Here is a 26,438-nt window from a genome sequence, read left to right as displayed (position 1 = left end):
TAGTTTGGGTGAGGACCCTCTGAAATTTTTCATCTACTTATACTCCCGGGGGAATTCTGCGCCACTGTGCAGGCACAGAATTCATGTGTCACAAAGAATTTTATTTTTCTGCATAAAATACATTCTGCCCAAGAAGTGCTGCAGTTCCACCTTTTGCCCACCAGATTCTACTGTAACACCAGAACAGCCGGCTGTGTTCATGCTGTTGGCTGTTCTGGTGCCACAGCGGCCTCTGATGGGCAAAAGGCAGACTGCAGCACTTGTGGAGAGGAACGTATTTTCGGTGGGGGGGGAGGGGATTCTGTGCATGCACATTGGCGTTGAATTCCCCCAGGAGTAAAAGTTCATTACAGACCCTGCCTGCAGAGCCAGGTTAGGACAGACAGAGTGGGGCACACAGGGCTGCTGGGGCGTTACAGACTGGGGTTCAGAATGGCTAATGGGAGTGGGAGGGGGACAGACTGGGGGCAGGCTCAGGAGCTGGTGGGGTGACAGCAATGACCCCAGAGCTAAATGAGAGTGGGGGTGCAAAGCCACATGGGGGACGAGGAGGAAGGCTGCAGGAACACATGAGGATAGGGAAGGAGGCTGCGTAGACCCATGGGGATGTGGGGTGCTGGGAGAGGGGCAGATGTGCCTGACTGAATGGGAGAGGCTTGGGGTCAGCAAGGGTCTGCGTGCGGGAGGCTTCCGAACTCCCTAACAATCTCCCCCCACCCCCTAAAAATACAAAAATAAAAAAACTGTTCCATGCTTCTCCCACCCACACCTAACAACCCTCCAGGTTCACTCCAGGCTCCTTCCCTCTCCCTCAGCTCCTCTGTTACCCCGACTCCCCCAAGCCTTTGCACTGCTTCTGAACGGTGCAGGCAATACAGTTCTGTATTGTCATTTAACTTAAGTACTCACAGTTCTGTACTAATATGCCTAGTAAGGAATTTATTTGTCAAAAAAAATTACCAGAATCTTTTTTTGGTCTGTATTGTTACAGACAAATTTGCTGACAGATACTTTGAAATAAATTACCAAAATAATTGAAACTGGCCTGATTATATTCTGTTATTTTGACAAATAAATTTTGCAGCATTTTTAATTTTTTGGTGCAGAATTCTCCCAGGAGTATACTTAAAAGGAACCCTCATCCCCAGTGACACTCTTGTCATTGGCTCTGCATGACTCCCAGCCTCTCTTGGTGTGGAAAGCAAGGAATGAGCGGTAAATGGCTAAAACATTCTTTTCTGATTCTGAAGAGAAGAGTCAATTGTGTAGTATGTAAAAAGTTCATCTTAAATCCTTCATTTTCTCTTGAAACACTAGGAGTCTTGAAACTGTGTTCCTAGTTGTGCAACTTTGTGCTGCGGGGTGGGGAGAACTAAATCTGAAGTCAAATATGCTCTCTGGTTTATTACTCAGGAATGTACAGAGGTCAGCTTTACCTTCAGTCGTCAGTCAGAATTTCTGAGAAGTTCCCAACCAACCCAAAGGCTCTGGAATCCAGAAACGACAATGCAATTATCCCGCTGCCCACAATCAAGTGGAAACCTTTAATTCGTAAGTGACGATCCAGAGTTTTGCTAATTGTCTTTTTCAAAGGAGAATGTGACAAAACAATTCTTTGCAAAAAGAAAAGGAGTACTTGTGGCACCTTAGAGACTAACCAATTTATTTGAGCATGAGCTTTCGTGAGCTACAGCTCAAAGTGAGCTGTAGCTCACGAAAGCTCATGCTCAAATAAATTGGTTAGTCTCTAAGGTGCCACAAGTACTCCTTTTCTTTTTGCAAAGACAGACTAACATGGCTGTTACTCTGAAAACAATTCTTGTGACTTCCATTAGCTGCAGAATTAGTCTGATGTCTCTAAGTGGAAGATTGTATTCTCCTTTGGAAACTGATTCTGTTCTGTGCCTTAAAATTTTTAATCTTTGTGTTGAAGGTGAACTGCCGTTGATTTGTCATAGTGATTGACAGACTCCTTTTAATAATCAAACCTTCCACTGCCTGTAAACCAAATAGGCGTTCTGGTCCTGTCAGAAAAGAAATAAATGATTATAGTGACATGAATGGCACTTACTTGACTTGTTTAAGAGCTGCTGGTGGGTTTGGGGGGGGAGTTTGATTGGGTTTTTTGTGTGAAGTGGTGGCTTTTTTAAAGATTGATTTCATCCTTAACATTTTGCTTGCATGAAAATCAGTCAGTTCTTTAAAGTATTTATAGTTTCTATTGCTGAACAATGGAAATCGTAATGGAATGAGGTTTAGTCAGGAAATGGTGGGAGTGTAGTGAGTTGTTATAACACTCCTAGCTTTTAAAAAAGAATTTCCTGTCTCTGCCTAGATTCTCCATCCAGGACTCCTGTGTTGGTGGGGTCTGATGAATTTGATAAATGTCTCAGCAATGACAAGTTTTCTCATGAAGAGTACAGTAACGGAGCCCTTTCAGTTCTGCAGTATCCATATGGTATGTGGTAACAGTGATGGGGTTTTTGTTCATTAACTGGTAACTATTGCCACTTGAAGCACACTGTTCAGAACTTGGGACAGTGTTTACCAGTAAAGCTCAGTAAATGCATCAGCAAAAAGAAAAGAAGTACTTGTGGCACCTTAGAGACTAACAAATTGTTAGTCTCTAAGGTGCCACAAATACTCCTTTTCTTTATGCGAATACAGACTAACACGGCTGCTACTCTGAAACCTGTCATAAATGCATTAGATAACTCTTAAATGTTAAGTATGATAGCAACTTGATTTACTAGGTAAACCAGAAAACTCTCTTGTCTAAATGTTGGTTATGTCTTCGGAGGTTTGATGTTGGAGTATAAAATTTTGTATGTGAAAAACGTCATGCACTGAAGTCTTTAAGCATGTATGCTTCCAGAGTTTAACAACTCTGCTGGAGAGACCCTGCTTGCTGTGGAATTTGACCTTGGATAATTGAACTTGTATAGAAGTCTGATAGCTTAAATTTGATCAGTATTACAAAAATCTCTTAATGTTTAGCCATGTGGAAGCAAACAGTGTGCTGGTTTTTGTAAGTAGCCACATCTCTTGAAAGATCAACTTCTGGTGCAGTATTTCACATCTGTAAGGACAGACACATTTGTCCAAAATAGAACTGCTTGATAAGTTGGGATAAACAAACTTACATTATTTTTTATTTTATTTTTTTTTTTAAACAAAGACAATGGTTACTATTTACCGTACTACAAAAGAGAGAGGAACAAACGCAGCACCCAGATCACTGTTAGATTTGTTGACAATATGAACTACAAGAATATCCGCAAAAAGGATCCAGTTCTGCTTTTGCATTGGTGGAAAGAAATAGTTGGCACCATCTTATTTTGCATTGTAGCAACAACTTACATCGTCCGCAAGCTCTTCCATCCCCATCCTCACAACAGAGTAAGTATCTTGTTTAATCCTGTTGCTTAATCAAATCAGTTAAAAAAGTGTTAAAATCCTATTCAGGGTTTTTTCTGTTGGTTTCCAGACTTACATGTGCAAGTATAAGTAGTTGACAGATCTTAAATTATTAAAGAAATTGTGGGAATGAAAACCTGCTTTGATTTTGAACTGATTTTGAAAGCTGTTGGCTACTATGTGGGATTTACTTAGCAGCTGCAGAAAGTAAATTACATTGCTTTACCTATTTTGGTAATCTTTGGAAATCTTTATATTGAAATGATTTCATCTCCTAATTTGACAATATCAACTAGTTTCAACTTTATTTAGTGTTGTAAAGGATTTTTTTTGTGTTTTCTATGATCCTTGTCAGCAGCGGAAGGAATCTGAAACACAGTGTCCGACTGACAGTAAATATGAGTCGGCTAGTGGAGAGGTTAAAGATAACAGCTGGAATGACATTAAGTACTCTGGATATGTTTCAAGGTGAGAGATCAAAGTATCCTCAATTCAACAAAATACATAAAGTGTCTTAGTTTGAGAACTAGTTCTATCTAGAAAAGCAGGCTAGTGATTCTTAACTACTTTAATTTTTCTGTTACACCTGAAGACTGACAACTAATACAACTACTTCTCTAAGGCCTTATCTCTACATTATCGGTCAGACTGCAGATAAGGTCACTCTAAACAGTCTTTGGGAGATCATATGACCAGTTGCATGTGTGTGTTGAACTAATGTTATCTGTTGTCATGTGGTGTGATAAAATAACCTCAGTGTTTACCTCTCTATTGCTGTGTTTGTGAATAAAGTTGGGAGAGAACTGAAGATGACACTTCACATGTGGAAGAAGGGGAGAGAGTATTTAATGCTATAAGCAATTCCGCTGTTGACATGAGGAGGGGTGTTTGGAAAGGGGATGCATATGGGATCATGTCATCTGCAGATTGGAGAAATATAGAGAAAGGGAAATAAGAGATTATGTTACTGGAATACCTCCAGTTCAGTCATAACCTAGTAAAGGTAGGAATTGAAGTGTTTAAAAGAATACGAGGAATGGAGGAAAGGGGGGGATGTGAGTAAAAGGAATGATTGTATCTAAAAGGAGATGCATTTAGGAAAAATGGCATAATAAATGGATAGTTTGAGGAGGACCTGCAGCAAATGAGGTTTTAGGAAATGGGCTGCCCTTAAGAAGACTACTCTGTAGGAGTTAAAAATGAAAAGTACCACCTTGGTTATATGACAGGGTGGTAAAGCTATGTTTATTGGGATGAAAACATAAACTAAGGGTAAGTCTTCACTAAAAAAATGTTGCTAACTTGGATTAAAATATCAGTGAAGACAGCAATGGGGCTTTTAACTTGGGTTAGCAACTCAAGTTAAAGCTTTATAAGGCAGAGGTGGGCAAACTACAGCCTGGGGGCCGCATCCGGCCCTTCAGACATTTTAATCCAGCCCTTGAGCTCCAGCTGGCGAGCGGGGTCTAGGGCTTGCCCCACTTTGCGCATGCCGGGGCTTCACACAGCTCCCAGAAGCAGCAGCATGTCTCCACTCTGCCTCCTACTCATAGGGGCAGCCAGGGGGCTCCACACACTGTCCCTGCAGCTCCCATTGGCCGGCAACCACAGCCAGTGGGCGCTGCAGGGGCAGCGGCTGTGGACGGGGCAGCGCACAGAGCCGCTTGTCCACACCGCCTCATAGGAACTGGAGGGAGGACATGCCGTTTCTGGGAGCCGCTTGAGGTAAGCGCCAACCAGAGCCTGCACCCCTAACCCCCTCCTGTGTCCCAACCCCCTGCCCAAGCTCTGATCCCCTCCTGCCCTCCGAACCCTTCGGTCCAAGCCCGAAGCACTCTCCTGCACCCCCAACCCCTAATCCCCAGCCCAGAACCCACACCCCCAGCCGAAGCCCTCACCCCCTCATGCACTCCAACCCCCTATTTCGTGAGCATTCGTGGCCCGCCATACAACTTCCATACCCAGGTGTGGCCCTCGGGCCAAAAAGTTTGCCCACCCTTGTTATAGGAGATCTTAGAATTGAATTTGAGCTGCTACCCCAGGTTAAAAGATGAGTTTACATGTCTTCACTAGTGTTGTAACCTGGGTTAGCGAACATGGATTAAGAACACCTTGTTGTTTTGTTTTTTTTTGTTTTTTGTTTTTTACTGTGAAGACACACCTTTAAATGTCCATAATCTTTATAAGAAGCATACATGACTTATTGTGTAAAGTTTGTATAATTTGTATTACAGTCTCACCTACAGGCTGCAGCTGAGATTGGGATTGTGCTAGTCACTGTACAAGCACATAATAAAACAGTCCCCTATCCCTAAAGTATTTACAATCTAAATAGATAAGGTGAAATGTGACGGGGAAATGGAGAAACAGAGAGGTGAAATGACTTCCAGAGGGCCCACAGCAGGTCGTAGTTTAGACAGAAATAATTGACATTCAAAATGTAAATAATTAGTAAATTTTTTTGTCCAGGTATTTAACAGATTTTGAACCAATTCAGTGTATGGGTCGAGGAGGATTTGGAGTTGTTTTCGAAGCCAGAAACAAAGTAGATGACTGCAACTATGCTATCAAAAGGATCCGTCTACCTAATAGGTAATGAATGAGCTTATTTATATTTAGAAAAGACAACTTATTATGGGGTACAGTCTTGCAGTTAATTATTTGCTGTTGAACTGATACCCTAGCATCAGTAGGTTAGGATGAGTGATGCACTTTTTTTTATAATTTTGAGGTTTTCCTGGTGTCAGATGGTTGACAGACTTAACCACAGCAGAGTGGTGACACCTTTAAACAGCTTGTGTGAAGTACTGTCAGGGCATCATTTGCAATGGGATGCTCAGAAAGATGCCAGTGCTGAGTAGGAATTCTCTTAAGTTCCATGAGGAATGGAAACTGGACCTCTTATTATTTGCAGCACTATTAATTTGCTTTTCCCCCTCCACTCCTACCTCTTTTGCTTCACCTTTTCCTTCTCTTTTCTTCCCTCACTCTCCCACTTTGTTCTATCCAACCTTTCCATTTTCTAGTTCCACAACCCTTGCCTTTCTTTCAGCCTTAGGTGGTCAAGCCAAGCTTCTGAATTGCCTTACACAGAGCTTGCAGCACTTCCTTTTAGTGTGAGATGAGAGACTCTGCTTCTGGAAATCTCGAATTAGGGCTTATGTCTACACTACAAACTGTGGTCGATGCAACTTATGTTGGTGTACAGCTGCCAAAGTTTGTATGCCACTCGGGCGCATGCATACTTGGCTGCTCGCAGTGGTGCTGCTCATGCTCACCAGGAGTGCTTGTGTCGATGTAACGTGCTATGCATCACGGGTAGGTATTCCCATGTGCCATGCTCCGCCATCTGGCGCAATGCCTTTTGAGACATTTTTGCACTATTTTGTGAGATAGTAATGATTCACCCAGGGATCTCTGGAGGAAACAATCAAGTTCTCAGCATGCAGCTTTCTGCATCCCATAATGTCATCCTTATTATTTTCATGCCTTCTAAAAAAAAATATTCCATGAACCCCTGCAGCACTGTTTGGGGTCTGTAATCTCTGACAGAAGCCTGAAGCCTGCAGAGCTCTGTATTATTCTCTTAAAACTTTCAAATACAGTAGACACGATTCTCCTGTATTTGCACATCCTCAGGAAGTTTTGCAACAATGGGGGATGTGAAGATTTCTTCAAGGATGATTTGCCAAGGGAAATAGTGAAAAACAATTCAAGGTTGTTGATGGAGTTCATGGAGCAGCTGCAGACGTTGAAGTTCCACTTCTGGGCCTGAGAAACAAGCACAGACTTAAGGGATTGCATCAAAATCCAGGGTTAGCACAATGAGCAGTGGCTGCAAAACCTTTGGATGCAAAAGGCCACATTCCTGGATCTGTGTGCTGAGTAGGCCTCCACCCTTGAGAACACGGACACCAGAATGAGAGCTGCACTGACCATGGAGAAGCAGGTGGCAATCACACTCTGAACACTTGCAATACTGGATTGCTACCAGTCAGTGCTACCATCTTGGAGTTGGGAAAACTCACAATGAGTGGGGTTGTTATGCAAGTGTGCAGGGTCATTAATTGTCTCCTACTGCGCATCACTGTGACTCTGAGCAATGTGTATGAATTTGCAGCAGTGGGGTTCCCAAACTGTGGTGGGGCGATAGCACATATATCCCTAGTTGGGCACCAGCCAACCTTCCCCCAGTGTACATCAACACAAAGGGTTGCTTTTCTGTGGTGGTTCTGTGGTTTTCTGTTGGTGGATCACAAGGGATGCTTCACCAATATCAGTGTGGGCTGGCTGGGGTGGGTGCTTGACGCTCGCGTCTTTAAGACCTTTGGAGATTTTGAAGTGCCAGTAGTGATCCTGGAGGACTCAACCAACACCTTGCTCACCCGGCTCGAGAAGCCGTACGCTGGCCAGCTCACCAGCACCAAGGAAAGATTTAACAACTGGCTCAGCAGGTATAGAATCACTCAGTATGCTTTTTGGTAGATGGAAGAGACGCTGGCAGTGTTTACTTGCTAATTTGGGTCTCAATGAGAAAAATATTCCGCTGGTTATGATTTTATAGCTGCCTGCTGTGTCCTGCATAATATTTGTGAGGAAAAGGGCGGAAAACTGTTTCCAAGATGGAGGGTTGAGATGGAGTATCTGTGCACTGACTTTGAGCAGCCAGACGAAAGGCCACTAAAAGAACCCGACTGGAACTGTGCACTTGAGGGAGGCTTTGAAAGAGCACTTTAATGGTCAGACACAGTTGTATTCTCTGCTGGGACCTTTGGGTGCTGCTAAGAATTACATAGTGCTTTCTGTACGTTTATAAATATGGGTGTTTTCCTGAACCTATGAATTAGAGACATCCCTGTGTACATAAACCGTGCTCTGCCTGGCCTCCCCACCCCTGCCTAACCCAACGGGGGAATGAAAAGCGGGTGCCAACTCCAACTCTTTGTTGTACCTCTACCTCTTCTCATACGAGTAAAACCAATGACAAGTCGATGTCTGTGTCTTAACTTGGGGAAGGGCCAGGTACTATCTTTAATTTAAACGTTATAAGGAAAAACGCATGCACATATTTACCTGTGTTCTCTTCCCCATTGTCATGCTCATCTGCACTTGCCTAATGGGACTGGTTAGACTGTGGTGGAGTCTCAAATAGGTCCTGGCTCGTGGCATAGCTGGAGCCCCCTGTCCAGTCTCTCCCCACCCCTGCCTTCTTCCTCCTTACTTTTCATGGCCAGGGTATCTGTCTCGGGTTCCTCTGAGGTATCCGTGGTGGTCTGCAAGATGAGGATTCTGACAAGTATGGCATGCAGCTCACTGTAAAAATGGCAGGTCTGCAGCTCAACACACATTGATCGTTGTACTCCCTGGCTTTGTAGGACGCCTGGCATGGTCCTTTGCTTTCCTGCAGCACTGCTGCTGATCCCTGTTTAAGCCTTTGGCTGCATCCCCTGTGGAAGCTTTTGGTAGATACAGCCTCTTCTCCGCACAGGCTCAGGAGATCCTGTACATCTTGTTACTCCAGTCAGGAGCACGTCTATTGTGTGTAGTTGGCATGGTTGGTTGGACAGTTGCACACAACAAGGGAGAGCTTCAGAGCGTGCTTCCTGAAGTGAGCTATCAGAAAAGTCATTTCAAATATATGTGGGGAGTTTTAAAGGGGGCTTCTGGTATCCGATCCCTGGGCAGTCACGTTTACCATTGTGATCTTAGCAGTTGCTCTTTCAGGGCATTATGGGACAGCAACTGAAGAACTGTTAGGCTCAACACAGGCCACGCAGTGTCTACACTTGCACTGTGTCGACCTAGGCCGGTTGGCCATGGCTCCATGCCATTCGGGGAAGTGGTATTACTGCACCTACTGTAACAGGTCACTTACATTGGTAGGAGACCAACTTGAAAGTAAGATGCATGCTCAAATAAGTCAATTTACATCAGTCTAACATTGTAGTCTATACCAGGCCTAGAACAGAAGCAGCCCTGCTGGAAGGGAGAGGGGGCTAAGCAATTAAATCTGTTTTCTTCATAAATATGTTAACCTACAAGTGAAAATAACTCACTTAAGGTTTTGTTCAGAAAATTGTGCAAGTACTGTATCTGAATTTTACCCTGTCCTACAGCTTGCTGTTGAATGAAACAATTGTGATTTGACTTCAGTTAGTTAGTCTTCTAAAAAGATTTTGCACTTGGCCCAGTAACTAGAACTCTGGTCAGGGAATCATAGGCCTGAGTTCTATTCCCTGTTTGCTGTGTTTTCCCCATCGGTAAAACCTGGATAAACTTTACTCTCGTGTAAAGCTCTTTTCGTGAATGATGCTCTATAAATGCTACTTAAAGTATTATGCATCATAACTAATTTTCTAGATTCTTTACTGTAATTAAAGGTTGTATTTTTCTGCTGTTCCTGTGGGAGTTAAGTGGGGCAATGACTCTAAACACAAACACTTCTATATGTTACAGTTTAAAGTCCTTGGTGCTGGAGTAGTTTGACATAAAATGAATTTAATTTTAACCCTGCAAAACCTTAATTTCCTTTGTTTAGTTTTTGCTTTTGTGTATCTAAGGGTCCTCTGCATACCTGAGGCATATTCCTTCTAACCCTTTCCCCACCTCTAGAGAATGCTTGAGACTAGAATGAGATGAAAAGTCTCTCCTTTTATGTTGCTCCTCCTTAGTTGAAAAAGAGATCTCTGAGTGGGTGTGCTCATAACTACTGAACTTCCGGTATCCGTAGCACTCTTAACTGCAGGGAGAGAGGCCGAGGAATTTAAGATGGATCTTCCTCAGATCTGTGCAGAATAATACCAATAGACCAACTCATACTAGTCTAGCTTTGGATAAATTTCAGTGCTTAAATCCTCTTCAGAAATGCCTGAGTAAGACTATTGCTTTATGTGATATTTTTTGTTTAATCCTAGGGAATTGGCTCGTGAAAAGGTGATGCGTGAAGTTAAAGCATTAGCTAAACTTGAGCACCCAGGTATTGTTCGATATTTCAATGCATGGCTGGAAGCACCACCTGAGAGATGGCAGGAAAAAATGGATGAACTGTGGATAAAAGACGAAAGGTAATATACCATTTCTGAATCTTTTGAAAGCGATACTGTGTTTAGTGATGGGATGGGAAGGCTGATGATCTATTCAAGAAATATACAGAGACCAGCCAGTATAGACAAGGTTATAAACTTTTAAACTAAAGTTGATGGACTTAATTAGCAATGTACAAATATGTTACGTCTCGTTTAAAATGTTTTTCTTAGTCTGTGTCCTATAGCCTTTTAATCAAATTCTGTTTTGTGCCTATGGGAGATCCTAAAGCACTTTGCTTGACTTTTGCACTTGGGCCTTTTTGTGATTAGAAGTTTCTTCTTTTGCTACAATGTAATTTTAAACTTTACAACCATGGCTTCAGTTTCCAAACTGCATACAAAAGCATCTTTTAATCACCATTTCAACGGGTATTCTACCAGTTTAACCCCTTCTGTGTTACAATAAAAGCATAATTACGCACAATGAACACTGCCTGCTAAACTTTTCTGTTTACTGCCTGCTAAACTTTTCTGTTTACTGCCTGCTAAACTTTTCTGTTTCATTATATGACCTCTGTATTTTGATTTAGTGAGTTTCAGGATTTTTGATTGATAGGGACTTCATAGTGTATTACGAGTATAGAGGGAAAAACAATGCTTTCAGTAAGAAATATAAATAATGAAGGATCCTGATTGTTAATAACTCTGCTTGTGTTTTCTAATTTATTACTATGACATGCTTTACTTTCCACTAGCAAAGCTAATAGAGATCTTACTAGATCCCCTTAAATGATCCGTATTATCTGCAGACAATGCATTTAGGATTAAATCCAATTCTGTAGTATTAATCTGACTTTCCTTTTTTTAGTACTGACTGGCCACTCAGTTCTCCCAGTCCGATGGAAGTTCCATCATTCAAAATTAGAACAGACCCATTCTCTACAAAGGAGCACATTGAAGTTATTGCTACATCACCACAGACCGTTAAGTCTTTCTCTGTGGGGATAGCTTGTGGCCAGTCCGATTCATCAGAGAGCCAACTTTCTCCAGTGGAGTTCTCTGCCACTGACAACCGGGACTTGAACCAGTCAGCAGATCTGATGTTAAACCTGCAGGACAGTGTCCTTACAGACTGTGATATAGAGGACAGTACTGTTGATGAGACTGATCCAGGCCACTCCATTGAACTTTGTCCTCCAGCTGTGCCTGGTGTACGGCTGAGGGAGAGGACCTCTTCCTCCATTGTATTTGAGGATTCTGGCTGTGATAACACTTCCAGTAAGGAAGGTAACAGAAGTGATGCTTCACATGACTACTGCCATTGTGAGGAAAAAGCAACAAGTGCAAAAGGATTTGAGAATAGGAAATCTCCTTCAGGAAGCTCTCTGTCTGTTTCTCCACCAAGACCAACAAGTTTAAGTCTGGACCTTTCTAAAAATACTGCAGAAAAAGTCAAACCCACCTCGCCAAAAGTATACCTCTATATCCAGATGCAGCTGTGCAGGAAGGAAAACCTCAAAGACTGGATGAACAGAAGATGCACAATAGAGGAGAGGGAAAGAGCAGAGTGTCTGCAGATATTCCTGCAGATAGCTGAGGCAGTTCAGTTTCTTCATGGTAAAGGACTAATGCATAGGGACCTCAAGGTTTGTACTGGTAAAGGAACACTATCCAGATCTTACACCTTTGACTATCCAGCATGATCTAGTGAACAGTGTGCATCACTAGAAGCCTGGAGCTCCTGAATTGTAAACCTAGTTGTCTCTAACTCACTGTGTGTCCTTGGACAGGTGTCCTTTCTCTCTCCCCTTCTGTGGCCTTGTCTTTGCTGCAATGTTAGCACAAGTTATGTGCCTTCCAGTTACCTCCTCTTGACTTAACCTGGCCCAAGTGAGAACAGTCACACCACAAAACAATGCGTGGGTAGCAAAGAGTGTATTAGCAGCATGGAGTAGCTGAGTCCCCACTGCATTATTAGCTTGAGCTTCAGCACCTCTTGAGCTTCAACCCACACCCCCAGATGGGCCAATTAGCTCAAGTTTAAAGCACCGCTTTAATCTAACTTGAGTTTTTGTGTGTGTATGGGATACAGTTAGGGGTAGCGTGTGAGTTATACCTCAAACTAAGGCTTCAGTAAAGCCAAGCCCTGTGTTTTATTTTTTTTTTTCCCCATTGAGGTAGTAGATAGTATCTCCTACCTCGACAGGGTGTTATGACGGTTAGTTAATGTTTGTACAGTGCTTTGGAAATGCACTTGTCCAGGTGCGGTAAATATTACCATTAATTATGGCTATGAAGATTTCCCAACTATAGGATTATTCCTACCAGGCACAGTTAAGCTGCATTCATTATGACATCCTTTAGTTCACTCTGTTTCCAGTGGAGTTACTTTATGGTAGCATGCACCTTAGGTAGTTGTTGAGCTAGAGTGCATAGTTAGTTTCCATTTTGAAATCAGTTCTACAATTCAAAGTTAACCAGCTAATACTGGTATCTCTCTTCTTCCCTTTGCTAGGAACTCTGGTTATAGAAGGTAAAAAGTGCTGTAACTCCAGAATTGAAAATTAAACTACTCGCAGTTGAATTCTTGGACCAATGCCAAAACCCCAGTACAACTGGTCTGAGGGTTGTAATGTCTTTTTAATGTCTGATATCTATTAAAACATCAGGACTAGAAGTGAATGCTGTTCACCATGGGGAAGCTGTTACAGTGTTTGCTTCTAGTTCTGATGGTTTGAGATACTGAGGTCTTAAATTAAAATAGCATCATTCTGATTGTCATTGTCATTTTCCCCCTTTACTTAAATTCGGACCTGACTTTAGTGGCTGCTAGCTCTAGAACTTCTAGCGTTAGAATCACTGTTGTACACCATCAGTAGTTACTGATGAATATCGAAACTTAGATACTATTTGTACTTCGCTGTCGCTGCTTCTCCCAATGAATTCTGAGAAACTGAGTTCCATGCTGTTGCTGACATCAGAGGTAGTTCCTGTTTAGTTGAGGAGCTGTCATTGCCCAATTAATTTGGAGTAAATATTGAACTTGGAAGAACAAAATAAAGTCCACATTTTTTCCCCACTTATGTGAAATGTTATAGCTCCTCAAACATGGAAACAGTAACTGTTTGACATTGACTGCAACACACAGTCAAACTGCTGGGGAAGGCAGCCATCACGGGTACAAAGAATTTTAAGGATTGTGCAACTACCAACATTTACAGAGTTCAAAATCAGTTACAACAGCAAAAATATGCCAGAGTTAGAACCAGCGCAAATATTTTAGGGACCAGCAAACTTTTTACTATTGATTTTTAAACCAAGAATCAGAAATTTTAATCCCCGAGAAACAGAACAGAAGGATAATTTTCAGATACTTTAATTGTAAACCTATTGGTACCTTGCCCCACATGGGGGGGAAAAGTTATTAAAACACAATAGTGATAATACTACTATAGGTATCTTATAGCTTTCTTAGAGCCTTTCATTGGGCTCAGTGGCTTAAACTGGTTCTCCAATACAAGGGTACTGAGGTTCTTCTTTGAGTGCTTGCTCATGTCCATTCCATTGTAGGTGTGTGTGCTTGCCACGTGCACTGGTGCCGGAAGTTTTTCCCTCAGAGGTATCCATAGGGGATTGGCTCTGGTTCCCTCTGGAGTGACACGTGTATGACACGGTATAAGGGGCACTGCCGGCTCCCCCCACCCTCAGTTCCTTCTTGCCGGAAACTCTGACAGTGGGGAAGGAGGGCTGGTCATTGAATGGACATGAGCAACACATCTCAAAGAACACCAGTTACAGAATAGGTAACTGTCTTTCCTGTAGATCTTGAGTTAGAGCTCTGCTCTTCTAAACCAGCAGTTGTGAGTTAGAATCTTGCGGGGGCCTCCTAAAAGTTTTATAGACACTGGCAAGGAGGTGGATAAGATATTCTAAATCTCTCCCATTTCTAAATTCTTGCTTAGTATAAGCTGCATTTGGGGTATTCCCTTGAATTAACAACGTTCTTTATTCAATGTCCCAAAAAAGTGTCTAAAATATGTATCTTGCAGCTACGATATTTGGATGCTGTTTTACGAGGGAAGCTTATGAGTTTTCTTGGTAGAATCAACAAGTTAGTTTATTCACTTTTTTTTTCTGTGGTTCTTGAAACTTACTGGAACAAATCTTTACCGAATTCTGTGGTTTGTCTATATAATAAGAGGTTGTTCGTACCATTTTAGTAAGTAACCACACTTCATTAACTGTGTAGTTCCAGGATTGTTCATTATAAATACAGGTATTTAAGGCTCACACTGATCAGAGCTGGCCTCATTTCAAGTTAAAAGGAATTTATGCTATTCCCTCAACCAGTGAGAGATGTCACACTTCGATTTCATTGGAAGGGAATGAGCCACGTGAACATAAAACTGTCGTTTTCATTATAATGCCAGAATGAGCTTGAAAAGCATCATAATCCCAGAATGACACCACAAGACAAAAGGTCTCACTGGATGGGAAACCTTGCAGGCAGAGTTCCCTAACCAGGCAGCAGTTTTCCAGAAAGGCAGTTTGCTCCATTGCTGACATGAAAAAATCATACTACTGAGAACTTCTTTATCTTGTTCAAAGAATGTTCTAGAAAAGTTTTCTGAGAGTCTGAGTGATTGCCACATCCCTCTAAAGTTTCCCTTTGACCTGTTACCTTACATCAGAGAGTATACTGCTTGATCTTTTCCTCTCAGGAAGTCATTCTTCCTTGTTTACTCATTGGCTTGTTTTTGCTGCCATTTGCAATGTTTGAAAGTTCCAGATCTCCTTGATTGCTTGAAGCTATAGGCTAGGCTAGGTAAAGGGAGAGAGGATTGGGGGAAAAAAAAATCTGTTCTTAAGGATCCAATTCCCCTTCTTCTTAGAATCCGTCCCTCTCCCTATCCATAACACTTCCTTCCTTTTCATTGTCTTGGAGGAGGAAGTGTAATCTTGTCTTCAACTTCCTGCATGTCAGTAAACTGGAGACAACCTGAGGCTATGGTATCTAAATCACTAGTGGAGGAATCTGTACGCAGAAGACTAGTTCCATACTACAGTCTGAAATACATATTTTGATAACTCACCTACAGGAAGAGAAGGTTGGGGAAGGGAGAGTTTTTATTCATTTTAGTTGGGAGGTGTTCATACACGGGTGATGAGGGCCATATAAATACCTTTATAGATAATTTGAGGATGTTCTGCATTTACAAGGTGGTAATTATCCTGCACTAAAACTCTCAAGGCCAAGGTATTCGTTTTAGGAAATTATTGTAGGAAACAAACCCTGAAGCTGAGTTCACCAGCTCCGGGAGTGATTATTACTGAATTAACAAGGCACTCCCTGTCTGTAGATTTATACCATGTTCATCTCAGAGCTATCTACGCTTTTGACGCACAAGTCAACAGACTTTTTTTTGCTCACTCATCCCAGTCCCCCACACCATGGGCAGGTGGCAATGGTGGAAAAGCCAAGGTAGTGAGGTGTGCTTTGGAGATGATGGTGGTCAGGTTTGTAACCATTGTTTACTCTTGTGGAAAAGCATTCCACAGCGCCAGCTCTGCCAAGGAAGTTTTGTTCCCTGCTCCACAGTTAACGGACAATCAACGTGTCCTGTGTCCTCTCAGCCGTGCACTTCCCTGTACTCTGGTGATGAATTCTGAGGGGAGTAGACTTCCTCAACTCCCTCTAGCCATCTCTTCACCTAGCCCCATTCCTAATGTCTCATCCATCCCTGCTTCTTCTGGCCCCTTCTTAAAGTCCACCCTTTCTCCACTAAAATAACTCCTTTCATGTGTTTAATATCTGGAGTAGTGGGAGGGTAGGCAGCCATGTGTGTTGTGGGCATGTCAGTAGGAAGTTCTGAGGGCACTGACCAAACAGAATAGAGACTCGCAGCACATTATTTAGAAATAACCATTGTTATATAGATGATCTTCTCTGTGTGCAGCACTATGTATATAGACACACACCATAAAGGTCGTTATGGGTCAGAAGCTGTAAGGCATTCCTGAGCTGCTCTTTGTGAGATCATTCCATTTCTATATAATTCAGAAGTAGCTATTGCTAGTGATTTGTGTTTTCTGGCAGTTAGTAAGCTGGGGCTGAGGCAGAGCTGAGACTAGTTCATTACTACATTCATAAACCATAAAAATATTAGATTTTAAATCAGGAATTATCTTTTTGTTCCATTGTGGATATACTTGTCTGGCTTTCCAGCAGTTAAATCAGCATAATATCTGTAGGAAAGCAGGACTTAATTCTCAGCTTTCCATTATGTTTGTAATGTTGTAATTAAGAGTGTTGTTGCAGTTTGGGTCAAAACTACTCAGAAGGGAGTGTGGTCTACAGGTCAGATCAGGGGACTGGGAGTCAGCACTACAGATGTCCATTCCTGATCCAGCCACTGATTTGTGACTTAATTCCCAGCCCAGCCAGGTGATCAAAGGGGAATCAGGAACCTCTCTGTGACTCAGGCTATGTTTACACTGCATACCAATGTAGACAGTGTTTAGGGTATGTCAAGCTACATGCTGCTGTGAAAAGCAGGCTGTATCCACACTGTGGCATGTAGCTACATGTCAGTGAAAGGCTCTGGCAGGGAGGAGGCAGCAGGGAAAGTCTGGCAGTTCCCTGCTGCCTTCCTCCTGCAAGAGCCTTTTCTCCACTTCCAGAGTATTTCCCTGTGGCGGGGAAAGGCTCCAGCAGCAGGGAGGCAGCAGGAGACTGCACTGCTAAAAAGAGCAATATAGACAGGAAGACACTGCTTGGGCGAGTAGAGACCGTATTTGATATATACCCAGGTACTACCCACAGACTTCAGGCGTGTCTTTACTCGTCTAAGCAGTGCTTCACGGTCTACACTGCTATTTACACCCCTACTGGGGGCATCCTGTATAGGCATACTACATGCTGCTGAAAGAAGTGTGCCATGTAGATGCACCTTTAGTTGCCCCCACTCTTACTCCAGGAGTGTTTCCCTCAGAGATGTTGACAATAGATATTTGTAAAGTGTGTTCAGCCCTCTACAGGGAGGCAGTAGCAAACCACTGTCAGTTAAAGGGTTTTAAAGAAAGTGAGACTTCAGTTAATATTGAATGCTCTATGCCAGAGTAACTGGGATTCTCAGTTAAGTAAATCTATATTTTGCAGTTCACCTTTAATATAGTCTGCCTGAATGAATTGCTGTAGATAGAGAGGTAAAGGCTTTTGTTTCATGTTTGTAATTCTTTTTATCTCTCATCTGATTGGTTTTCCAGCCTTCCAATATATTTTTCACAATGGATGACATAGTAAAGGTTGGGGACTTTGGCCTGGTAACTGCTATGGACCAAGATGAGGAGGAAGAATCTGTTCTTACTCCAATGCCAGCTTATGCCAGGCACACGGGACAAGTTGGGACCAAACTTTACATGAGCCCAGAACAGGTGAGGTTTTTCTCTTGCACGATGCAGTGTCATGAATGGATTTAATTCTCTTCTTGAAAAAAAGATGTGAAAAGATGTAATGTCTTTTTAAAGTTTATTTAATTTATTTCTGCGTACCAGACAAGTATTAAGTGATCAGGATCAACTTCATGCCATGATTGTGTATACTCCAATATTGGGGTTATCAAGAACTGGAGTTCAGCATCCACTTGTGTACATACATGCCTGTACACACATCTTTCCAGCACTGACTTATGTGAACCCACATGATGGAGTTCACACGAGCTTTTTTTTTTTTTTTTTTAAGTCCAACTGCACATGCAGGGGTTGGTGCTGGAAAAGTGCACATGCAAAATTAGGTGAGTGCACGTGGAAGCCACGTTGAGGCCCCACTGAAAATCCAGCCTAGGAATTGAAGGAATAATGACCTTATTCCTGGTAATATATAGCAGATTCCAAGGGTGCAGGACCTTGATCTGTTTTTTAGCTTGGAGGATTGTAACTTGATGTGATCAGAGTTCTGTTCGGGTTCTTATGCTGTGCCCATCAAAGTAAAATTTCAGTATGAACTGAAATCTGATATTGTCATTTTCAGTGTTACTTTTAAAACATTACTTGTAAAACTTGTTCAGTTATGCTTCTAAGGAAAGGCCATTACTGTTCTCTATTCAGATAAAATCTGAATACTTGAATAGAGTGTCTGATGAATCACCCTCTTCAGCCCTGTACAGAACTGATTGTGTGTGTTGAACTAAACGGGGTTTTGTGTGTTCCATAGTGATTTCAGATGCACTGATCAGTACTATCAGAACACTGCAAGTAACATGAACCTGATTTTGCATTTTCCAGATTTATGGGAACACATATTCACACAAAGTGGATATCTTCTCTTTGGGACTGATTCTGTTTGAGCTGCTTTATCCCTTTAATACTCAGATGGAGCGGGTTAGGGTAGGTATGCTCTTGTGCAAAAATACTATTCTCAGTTCCACCATTTCTGTTTATAATGTACTGTATGAAAGTGGCTTATCACATATTTGTGTGAGGTTATTATGATACAGCAGTAAGACATGACAGAATTGGCTGCAGTGTGATAAAGAATTTTGTGTCAACCTCCAAGCAGAGTGACATGGAGCAGTATGCAGAACTTGTACAGTAGAGCAAATATGGGCAACTTAATTATGAGGCCATAATTTCTTCATCTCTACAGCCATCTAAGGGAAGCTATAGAACTAGAATTTACCAGAACCCAGAGATTACATTACAGCTTTTGAGTTGAAACCCAATTCTTGGATCCATTTTCTATGTCACCTTCTTCCTTTCACCCCGCCCGCTCTCTCTCCTTTCTTCTCCTCCCCTTCCTCCAAAACATCCAGGGAAGGTTTCTGCTGCTTTTCCCTGCTTTTGAAGTCCATCCAGTCAGAACAGACTTCCTGACCTTAAAGCAGCCTTGCCTACTTCTCCAGCAAATTGGGTGACTCTTGTTGTTCACGTTGCATTAGCCATGAATTGGGGAGGGGTTACTGGTTTTTCCTGCTACAGTCTGTTGTATCATAATTCCCACTTAACAGTGTCCTGTTTGGAAAATCTGATTTAGAAAAATGCATATTGCTCCTTGAGAATTCATTCACAGGAGAGGAATGAGGGCCAGGGAAGGAGTCTTGCCTGCCCTTGGTGAATAATGGTCTGTGTAGGAGAGGACATGTGGTTGTTTCCACCAAGGTTAGTTATTGACACAAATGGTAGATTTAAATTCTTTGTGAAGTGGACTGTTTTGACGTAGTTCAAATTTTGTATCACAGGCCTGCCACTGAACATAACTCTGACCTGAAAGTGTGCGTGTGTGTGTGTATCTTCCTACTGTATTTTCCACTGCATACATCTAATAAAAGTGGGTTTTAGCCCACGAAAGCTTATGCTCAAATAAATTTGTTAGCCTCTAAGGTGCCACAAGTACTCCTTTTCTTTTTGCTGATACGGACTAACACGGCTATCACTCTGAAACCTGTCTCCTATTGCAGTATGGCACTCCACTGGGTAAGGAGTCCTAATAGCTGTGGGGTTTTATAATCTATATGAACATGCCCCCAGGAGAGCCAGGGTAATTGCTTAACTTGAGTCACTTGTTGCCAAAACCATTTCTAATTCTGCTTTTCCAGAAACAGAAAATAGTAACGTTAAATTTACTGGTTTCAGAGTAACAGCCGTGTTAGTCTGTATTTGCAAAAAGAAAAGGAGGACTTGTGGCACCTTAGAGACTAACCAATTTATTTGAGCATGAGCTTTCGTGAGCTACACTCACTTCATCGGATGCATACTGTGGAAAGTGTAGAAGATCCTTTTATACACACAAGCATGAAAAAATACCTCCCCCCACCCCACTCTCCTGCTGGTAATAGCTTATCTAAAGTGATCACTCTCCTTACTTCTAAATTAGAACATCAAATGCTGATCTGTCTAGTCCTACAAAGAGAGCAGGATTCTTCAGATGACATCCTGCTTAATCCCCAGATTTCAGTGCCCTTTTCCCATGAAACTGTTTTTCCTGGCCGTGGTAGAACGGCCATCACCACCCAGCGGTATGACTCGTCAGGGATTTAGACATCTCAGTTCCTGGATAATAATATTTGACTGACTTTAAGCTTCAGATTTTGTGTTCAAATTGCTGCAAATGGGGCCCATTTTTTTAACAAAGTCAAATTCAAAGCATCTCCTGTTTCTAAGGCATGCTCAAATGGGTCATGGGTTAGTACTGGAAATTAAGGCATATTAAATTCATTATTAGCTGCAGCAGCATAGTAATTTGTAACTATAGTTGACTGGGGAAAATATTTCCACTAGAGGGAGCCAACACGTTTGGTATGCAGTGAGCATGGACTGTAACAGAGATAGGTTATGTTTTTTTCATAGATATTTAGGTCAGAAGGGACCATTATGATCATCTAGTCTGACCTCCTGCACAATGCAGGCCACAGAACTTCACCCACCACTCCTAAAAAAGACCTCACACCTATATCTGTGCTATTGAAGTCCTCAAATTGTAGTTTGAAGACCTCAAGGAGCAGAGAATCCTCCAGCAAGTGACCCATGCCCCATGCTACAGAGGAAGGCGAAAAACCTCCAGGGCCTTCCAATCTGCCCTGGAGGAAAATTCCTTCCCGACCCCAAATATGGCGATCAGCTAAACCCTGAGCATATGGGCAAGATTCATCAGCCAGATACTACAGAAAATTCTTTCCCGGGTAACTTGGATCTTACCCCATCTAAAAACCCATCACAGGCCATTGGGCCTATTTACCATGAATATTTAATTACCAAAACCATGTTATCCCATCATACCATCTCCTCCATAAACTTATCGAGTTTAATCTTAAAGCAAGATAGATCTTTTGCCCCCACTACTTCCCTCGGAAGGCTATTCCAAAACTTCACTCCTCTGATGGTTAGAAACCTTCGTCTAATTTCTAATCTAAATTTCCTAGTGGCCAGTTTATATCCATTTGTTCTTGTGTCCACATTGGTACTGAGTTTAAATAATTCCTCTCCCTCTCTGGTATTTATCCCTCTGATATATTTATAGAGAGCAATCATATCTCCCCTCAACCTTCTTTTAGTTAGGCTAAACAAGCCAAGCTCCCTGAGTCTCCTTTCATAAGACAAGTTTTCCATTCCTCGGATCATCCTAGTAGCCCTTCTCTGTACCTGTTCCAGTTTGAATTCATCCTTCTTAAACATGGGAGACCAGAACTGCACACAGTATTCCAGGTGAGGTCTCACCAGTGCCTTATATAACGGTACTAAAACCTCCTTATCCCTACTGGAAATACCTCTCCTGATGCATCCCAAGACGACATTAGCTTTTTTCACAGCCATATCACATTGGCAGCTCATAGTCAACCTATGATCAACCAATACTCCAAGGTCCTTTTCCTCCTCCGTTACTTCTAGTTGATGCGTCCCTAGCTTATAACTAAAATTCTTGTTATTAATCCCTAAATGCATGACCTTACACTTCTCACTATTAAATTTCATCCTATTCCTATTACTCCAGTTTACAAGGTCATCCAGATCCTCCTGTAGGGTATCCCTGTCCTTCTCTAAATTAGCAATACCTCCCAGCTTTGTATCATCTGCAAACTTTATTAGCACACTCCCACTTTTTGTGCCCAGGTCAGTAATAAAAAGATTAAATAAGATTGGTCCCAAAACTGATCCTTGAGGAACTCCACTGGTAACCTCCCTCCAACTTGACAGTTCACCTTTCAGTAGGACCCGTTGTAGTCTCCCCTTTAACCAATTCCCTATCCACCTTTCAATTTTCCTATTGATGCCCATCTTATCCAATTTAACTAATAATTCCCCATGTGGCACAGTATCAAACGCCTTACTAAAATCTAAATAAATTAGATCCACTGCGTTTCCTTTATCTAAAAAATCTGTTACTCTCTCAAAGAAGGAAATCAGGTTGGTTTGGCACGATCTACCTTTTGTAAAACCATGTTGTATTTTGTCCCATTTACCATTGACTTCAATGTCCTTAACTACCTTCTCCTTCAAAATTTTTTCCAAGACCTTGCATACTACAGATGTCAAACTAACAGGCCTATAATTACTTGGATCACTTTTTTTCCCTTTCTTAAAAATAGGAACTATGTTAGCAATTCTCCAATCATATGGTACAACCCCTGAATTTACAGATTCATTAAAAATTCTTGCTAATGGGCTTGCAATTTCTTGTGCCAATTCTTTTAATATTCTTGGATGAAGATTATCTGGGCCCCCCGATTTAGCCCCATTAAGCTGTTTGAGTTTCGCTTCTACCTCAGATATGGTGATGTCTACCTCCATATCCTCATTCCCATTTATCATGCTACCATTATCCCTAAGATCCTCTTTAGTCTTATTAAAGACTGAGGCAAAGTATTTGTTTAGATATTGGGCCATGCCTAGATTATCCTTGACCTCCACTCCATCCTCAGTTTTTAGCGGTCCCACTTCTTCTTTCTTTGTTTTCTTTGCACAAAGGCAACTAAGTTTCTAATGAATTATAAAACTCTTAATCAATCTGTTCATTAGTCCCTAAGTATGAAGTAGGTTTGAATATCCATTTGGCTTTCTAAGATCTGTAGCTGGTGATCTTAACCTTGATTGTCCTAGGTGTAATACAGACAATTCCAAGTGTCCCTAGCAGTACACTGTCCATAATACTGCTCTGTTGACAGTACTCGGCTGGACCAGAAAAGCATTACTATGGGGAAGCGGCTGGGTTTCTTAGCATTACAAACCCAGAACTCTTCTGTCACATCTCTGAGTGCAAACTCTGTCCCATGGGAAGCAGTGACTTGCATGTTTATTTAAGTGCATAGTAATTCTAACCAATCACATAAGTCTTAATAAACACTACCGTTTTTCTCTTGTTCATCAGCTGTATTAAAAGTATTGTGCCGGACTGATTTGTTTGTGTAGTGCATTTTGTTAGTATTTGTAAGTTAGTATCTTAATTTTGAGAACAATAATTAAATGGGCAAGATGTTTAATGACCCCTTTTTAATAATGTTACAGACGTTAACTGAAGTACGAAGTTTGAAGTTTCCACCATTGTTTACTCAAAAATATGCACAGGAGGTAAATATATTTGATCTTAGTTCTATATTACAAAGTAACTGGAATGCCAAGTGGCAAAGACAAGAGAAGTAGTTTTAGCTGTTCTGTTTTTAAACCAGATTCCTATTTCAGGTACTTTACTGTGCCTCTGAAATAAGGAGTAGTAATTTTTAAATCACAGTGCTGTAACCTGTACACTGATACCTTTTGCCTCACATAGTCTAATTGCTATGAGTTGAAAATATCTGGTTTTGCTAATGTGGGAGCATGCACCTTACATAATCTCTTTTCCCATCCATCCCATCTTCCTGTTTTAAATCCATATTCATAATGCAGGAAACAGTCCTAGATAAGTGAAACTGGGGCTGCAGATGAATTCTCTCACACACCCTTGGGAACCAACTATAAGAGTTGAATCTCGTTAAGGGGAAAATTGTGTAAGAAAATATATATCATGGGGCATGACATGCCATATTTTGGGTTGTCAAATCTGTCCCTCTAAAGTAGTAGGATAACTTCAGAGGAAGAGGGTCCTAATTTGAAAAAACCCTTCATGAGAAATTGAGTCTCTCTCAGTTCCAGTTTCTTTTCTGGCTGCTTCAGCCCTGTACTCAGACTAGATCAGCCTCCTTCTCCAGCTACCTCTTCAGCCTGACTTCTACAGGTGTGGTCTGCTGTGAGTACTGAGCTGAAGTGAGATTAAAGGTGCGTTATTTCTCTGAAGGTACAGTAAATATTTAGTTTTAACTATTTCAAATATGTATTTAATGTGTATCTACTTATATTATGCTTTGACACATTGAGTTTCCCTTTAAGACTAGCTATCAGTAGTTCCTTAAATCTAAGGATTGAGTGCATGCTTAAGGGAAACTTGGCCCAAGATCTGTAGAGTTTGTAAATGTGCAATTATTATTTTTCCCCTTTTGCTTTATTAAAAGATCTTGGGCCAGATTTGACTAGACAAGTGGGCCTTTAATCCTTTAGACATAAGGGTCAATCTGATGCCACTGTGAATCCAGATTTCAGGCCTTTTATATACTCCCAACCACTGTGCCAAAGGATTAATGAACAAATTGCTAGAAAAATATTTTGGGGTGTCTTCTAGTTGTTCATGCATCTAAAACTAAAGCTAGAACATTAAATATCAAAGCCATTTGAAAATAGTTTTGCTGTCTGAAATGTCACCTAGGACATCATTTGTTTTCTTCCAGTACACTATGGTAAAGCACATGCTCTCTCCAAGTCCCACTGAAAGACCAGAGGCAGAAGACATCATAGAAAACTCTTTATTTGAAGACTTAGAACTCCCAGCAAAATCACTGCTTAGGCAGAGGTCACGGACAATGAGTTCCTCTGGAATTAAGCATTCAAGACAACCAAGCAAATAATTGGGCATAATTATCCTGAGTACACTCAACACATCTCAAAGTGACTATTCAGCAGGCCGGACCTCTGGCACATAATGTTGTTCTCTGAAACAGTTGTTCTTGATTTCTCACGTTACGCAGAAAACAGGTTGGATGGAGCTCCGTTAATCTTGTTCACTATTGTTAGATGACCCAATGCAAGCCAATAACTAAACTTTTTGCATTCCATTACTCTTTCTACCTTGACCCTCATAGGTTGATTGGTCCAGCACACTGCTTCCATTTTGTTTGAATACTGTAAATGTTAGCTGTCTGGGGAAACTGGAGAGATCTGTAATATGTAAATAGAATTAAAATACTGTATTTTTATAGAATAAATTAGTCTCTAAACCTGATGACTATATTCCCTGATCTCTCTCCTCTCTGGAGAAATGAAGGTGATCTCGAAACTTTGAAAAATCATGACTCCATTTTTTTCCCTGGTGGGTAAACTGGGAATCTGCACTATTTTTAAAGTAAAAGTATCACAGATGTACATATGGTCACTATTCATAGCCTGTCTTTAGAAGAACTGGTGGATTGTATTTCCACGCCATAGTAGATTTTAGGGGATGTGTTTTGTACTAACAAGCCTGTAGAGAGCAAAAGGAGGTTTTTGTCCCCCGCTCCCCCTCCCCAAAAAAGGTTATAGATACTGATATGAAGAGCCATAGTAAGAAATTAAGCATATATCAAAATCTTGAAATTCTGGAATTTTTAAACCTAATTAAGTCATAAGTATGTTATGTAATATTGTAGATTTGTACTTTTTTAAATCAACTGTAGGCATTTGTGTCATCTGCTAATTTAACTGCCTAATACGAAGCTTTTATTGTTCATTGTAAATATGTTCATTTTTATTTATAAAATGCAGAATCAATCCATTTGGGTTGGTGGTGTACAGAATGCACTTACTACAGTTGTGGAGTGCATTAATTATTGTGACTTCTTTCAAGTCTAAATGATTTAATAAAGTTTTTTATTTAAAGCTTTATAGTTGCTTTTCTTTAAAAACAAAAACTATACACAATAAGCAACCCAGATGGCAGGTTTACACGGGCTGAAGGGGATAGAAAAGCCAGTTCTCCAACTTATTTTACTTTTGCGTCAAGTTCAGTTTTATTATTTGCACTGTGACAAGTTTGATTCTTACTAACTTACAAGACTGAGGTGGGACTTTCAGCTGTGCTAAAATGCTGGTTGATGGAGGGGCCACACCAAAAGGAGACAGATACTGAGACTTTCTCTTAGGAGAATTAACCTTTGTCCTGAAATTTCTGAAGACTGGTCTTAGTCTAGAGATGAGCGTATTGGGGAAGTTTGAAGAAAATAATTTTAATACTAAAAAATTTTGTGTGTTGATGCTTTTGTTCTTGTCATAAATATAAAGGGAACTCACAAGTTTGTCTGATATCTTGAAGTCGTAGTCCTTGATGAGGACTTTTTCCGTCTCTCTAACCCCCTCCCTCTTCCACAAAATGTACCTCTATGATCTATGAGTGAGTCAGGTTGGTGTACTATAGACCAGAGGAGTGTCAAAGGTCTGTCACTG

The 26,438-nt window shown here is 41.3% G+C and overlaps 1 protein-coding gene across 2 annotated transcripts in view; it reads left to right on the top strand.

Moving 5' to 3' along the window:
* EIF2AK3 (eukaryotic translation initiation factor 2 alpha kinase 3) overlaps positions 1-25,878 on the top strand; it is a 73,251-nt gene extending 47,373 nt beyond the window's left edge. Inside the window, exons 7-17 of one of the 2 annotated variants that reach the window (XM_073342905.1) lie at positions 1,414-1,551; positions 2,336-2,458; positions 3,179-3,399; positions 3,773-3,885; positions 5,887-6,009; positions 10,332-10,481; positions 11,311-12,088; positions 17,709-17,876; positions 18,726-18,827; positions 23,439-23,501; positions 24,692-25,878. In XM_073342905.1, coding sequence (XP_073199006.1) covers positions 1,414-1,551; positions 2,336-2,458; positions 3,179-3,399; positions 3,773-3,885; positions 5,887-6,009; positions 10,332-10,481; positions 11,311-12,088; positions 17,709-17,876; positions 18,726-18,827; positions 23,439-23,501; positions 24,692-24,868 — 2,156 coding nt within the window. In that variant the 3' untranslated portion in view covers positions 24,869-25,878. The remainder of the gene's footprint in view (positions 1-1,413; positions 1,552-2,335; positions 2,459-3,178; positions 3,400-3,772; positions 3,886-5,886; positions 6,010-10,331; positions 10,482-11,310; positions 12,089-17,708; positions 17,877-18,725; positions 18,828-23,438; positions 23,502-24,691) is intronic. The other variant, XM_073342906.1, reaches the window with a different exon arrangement.
* Positions 25,879-26,438: the final 560 nt, after the last annotated feature.

This window comes from Lepidochelys kempii, chromosome 4 (assembly GCF_965140285.1).
Source record: "Lepidochelys kempii isolate rLepKem1 chromosome 4, rLepKem1.hap1, whole genome shotgun sequence".
NCBI lineage: Eukaryota > Metazoa > Chordata > Testudines > Cheloniidae > Lepidochelys > Lepidochelys kempii.
This window is presented reverse-complemented; position numbering and strand designations above follow the sequence as displayed.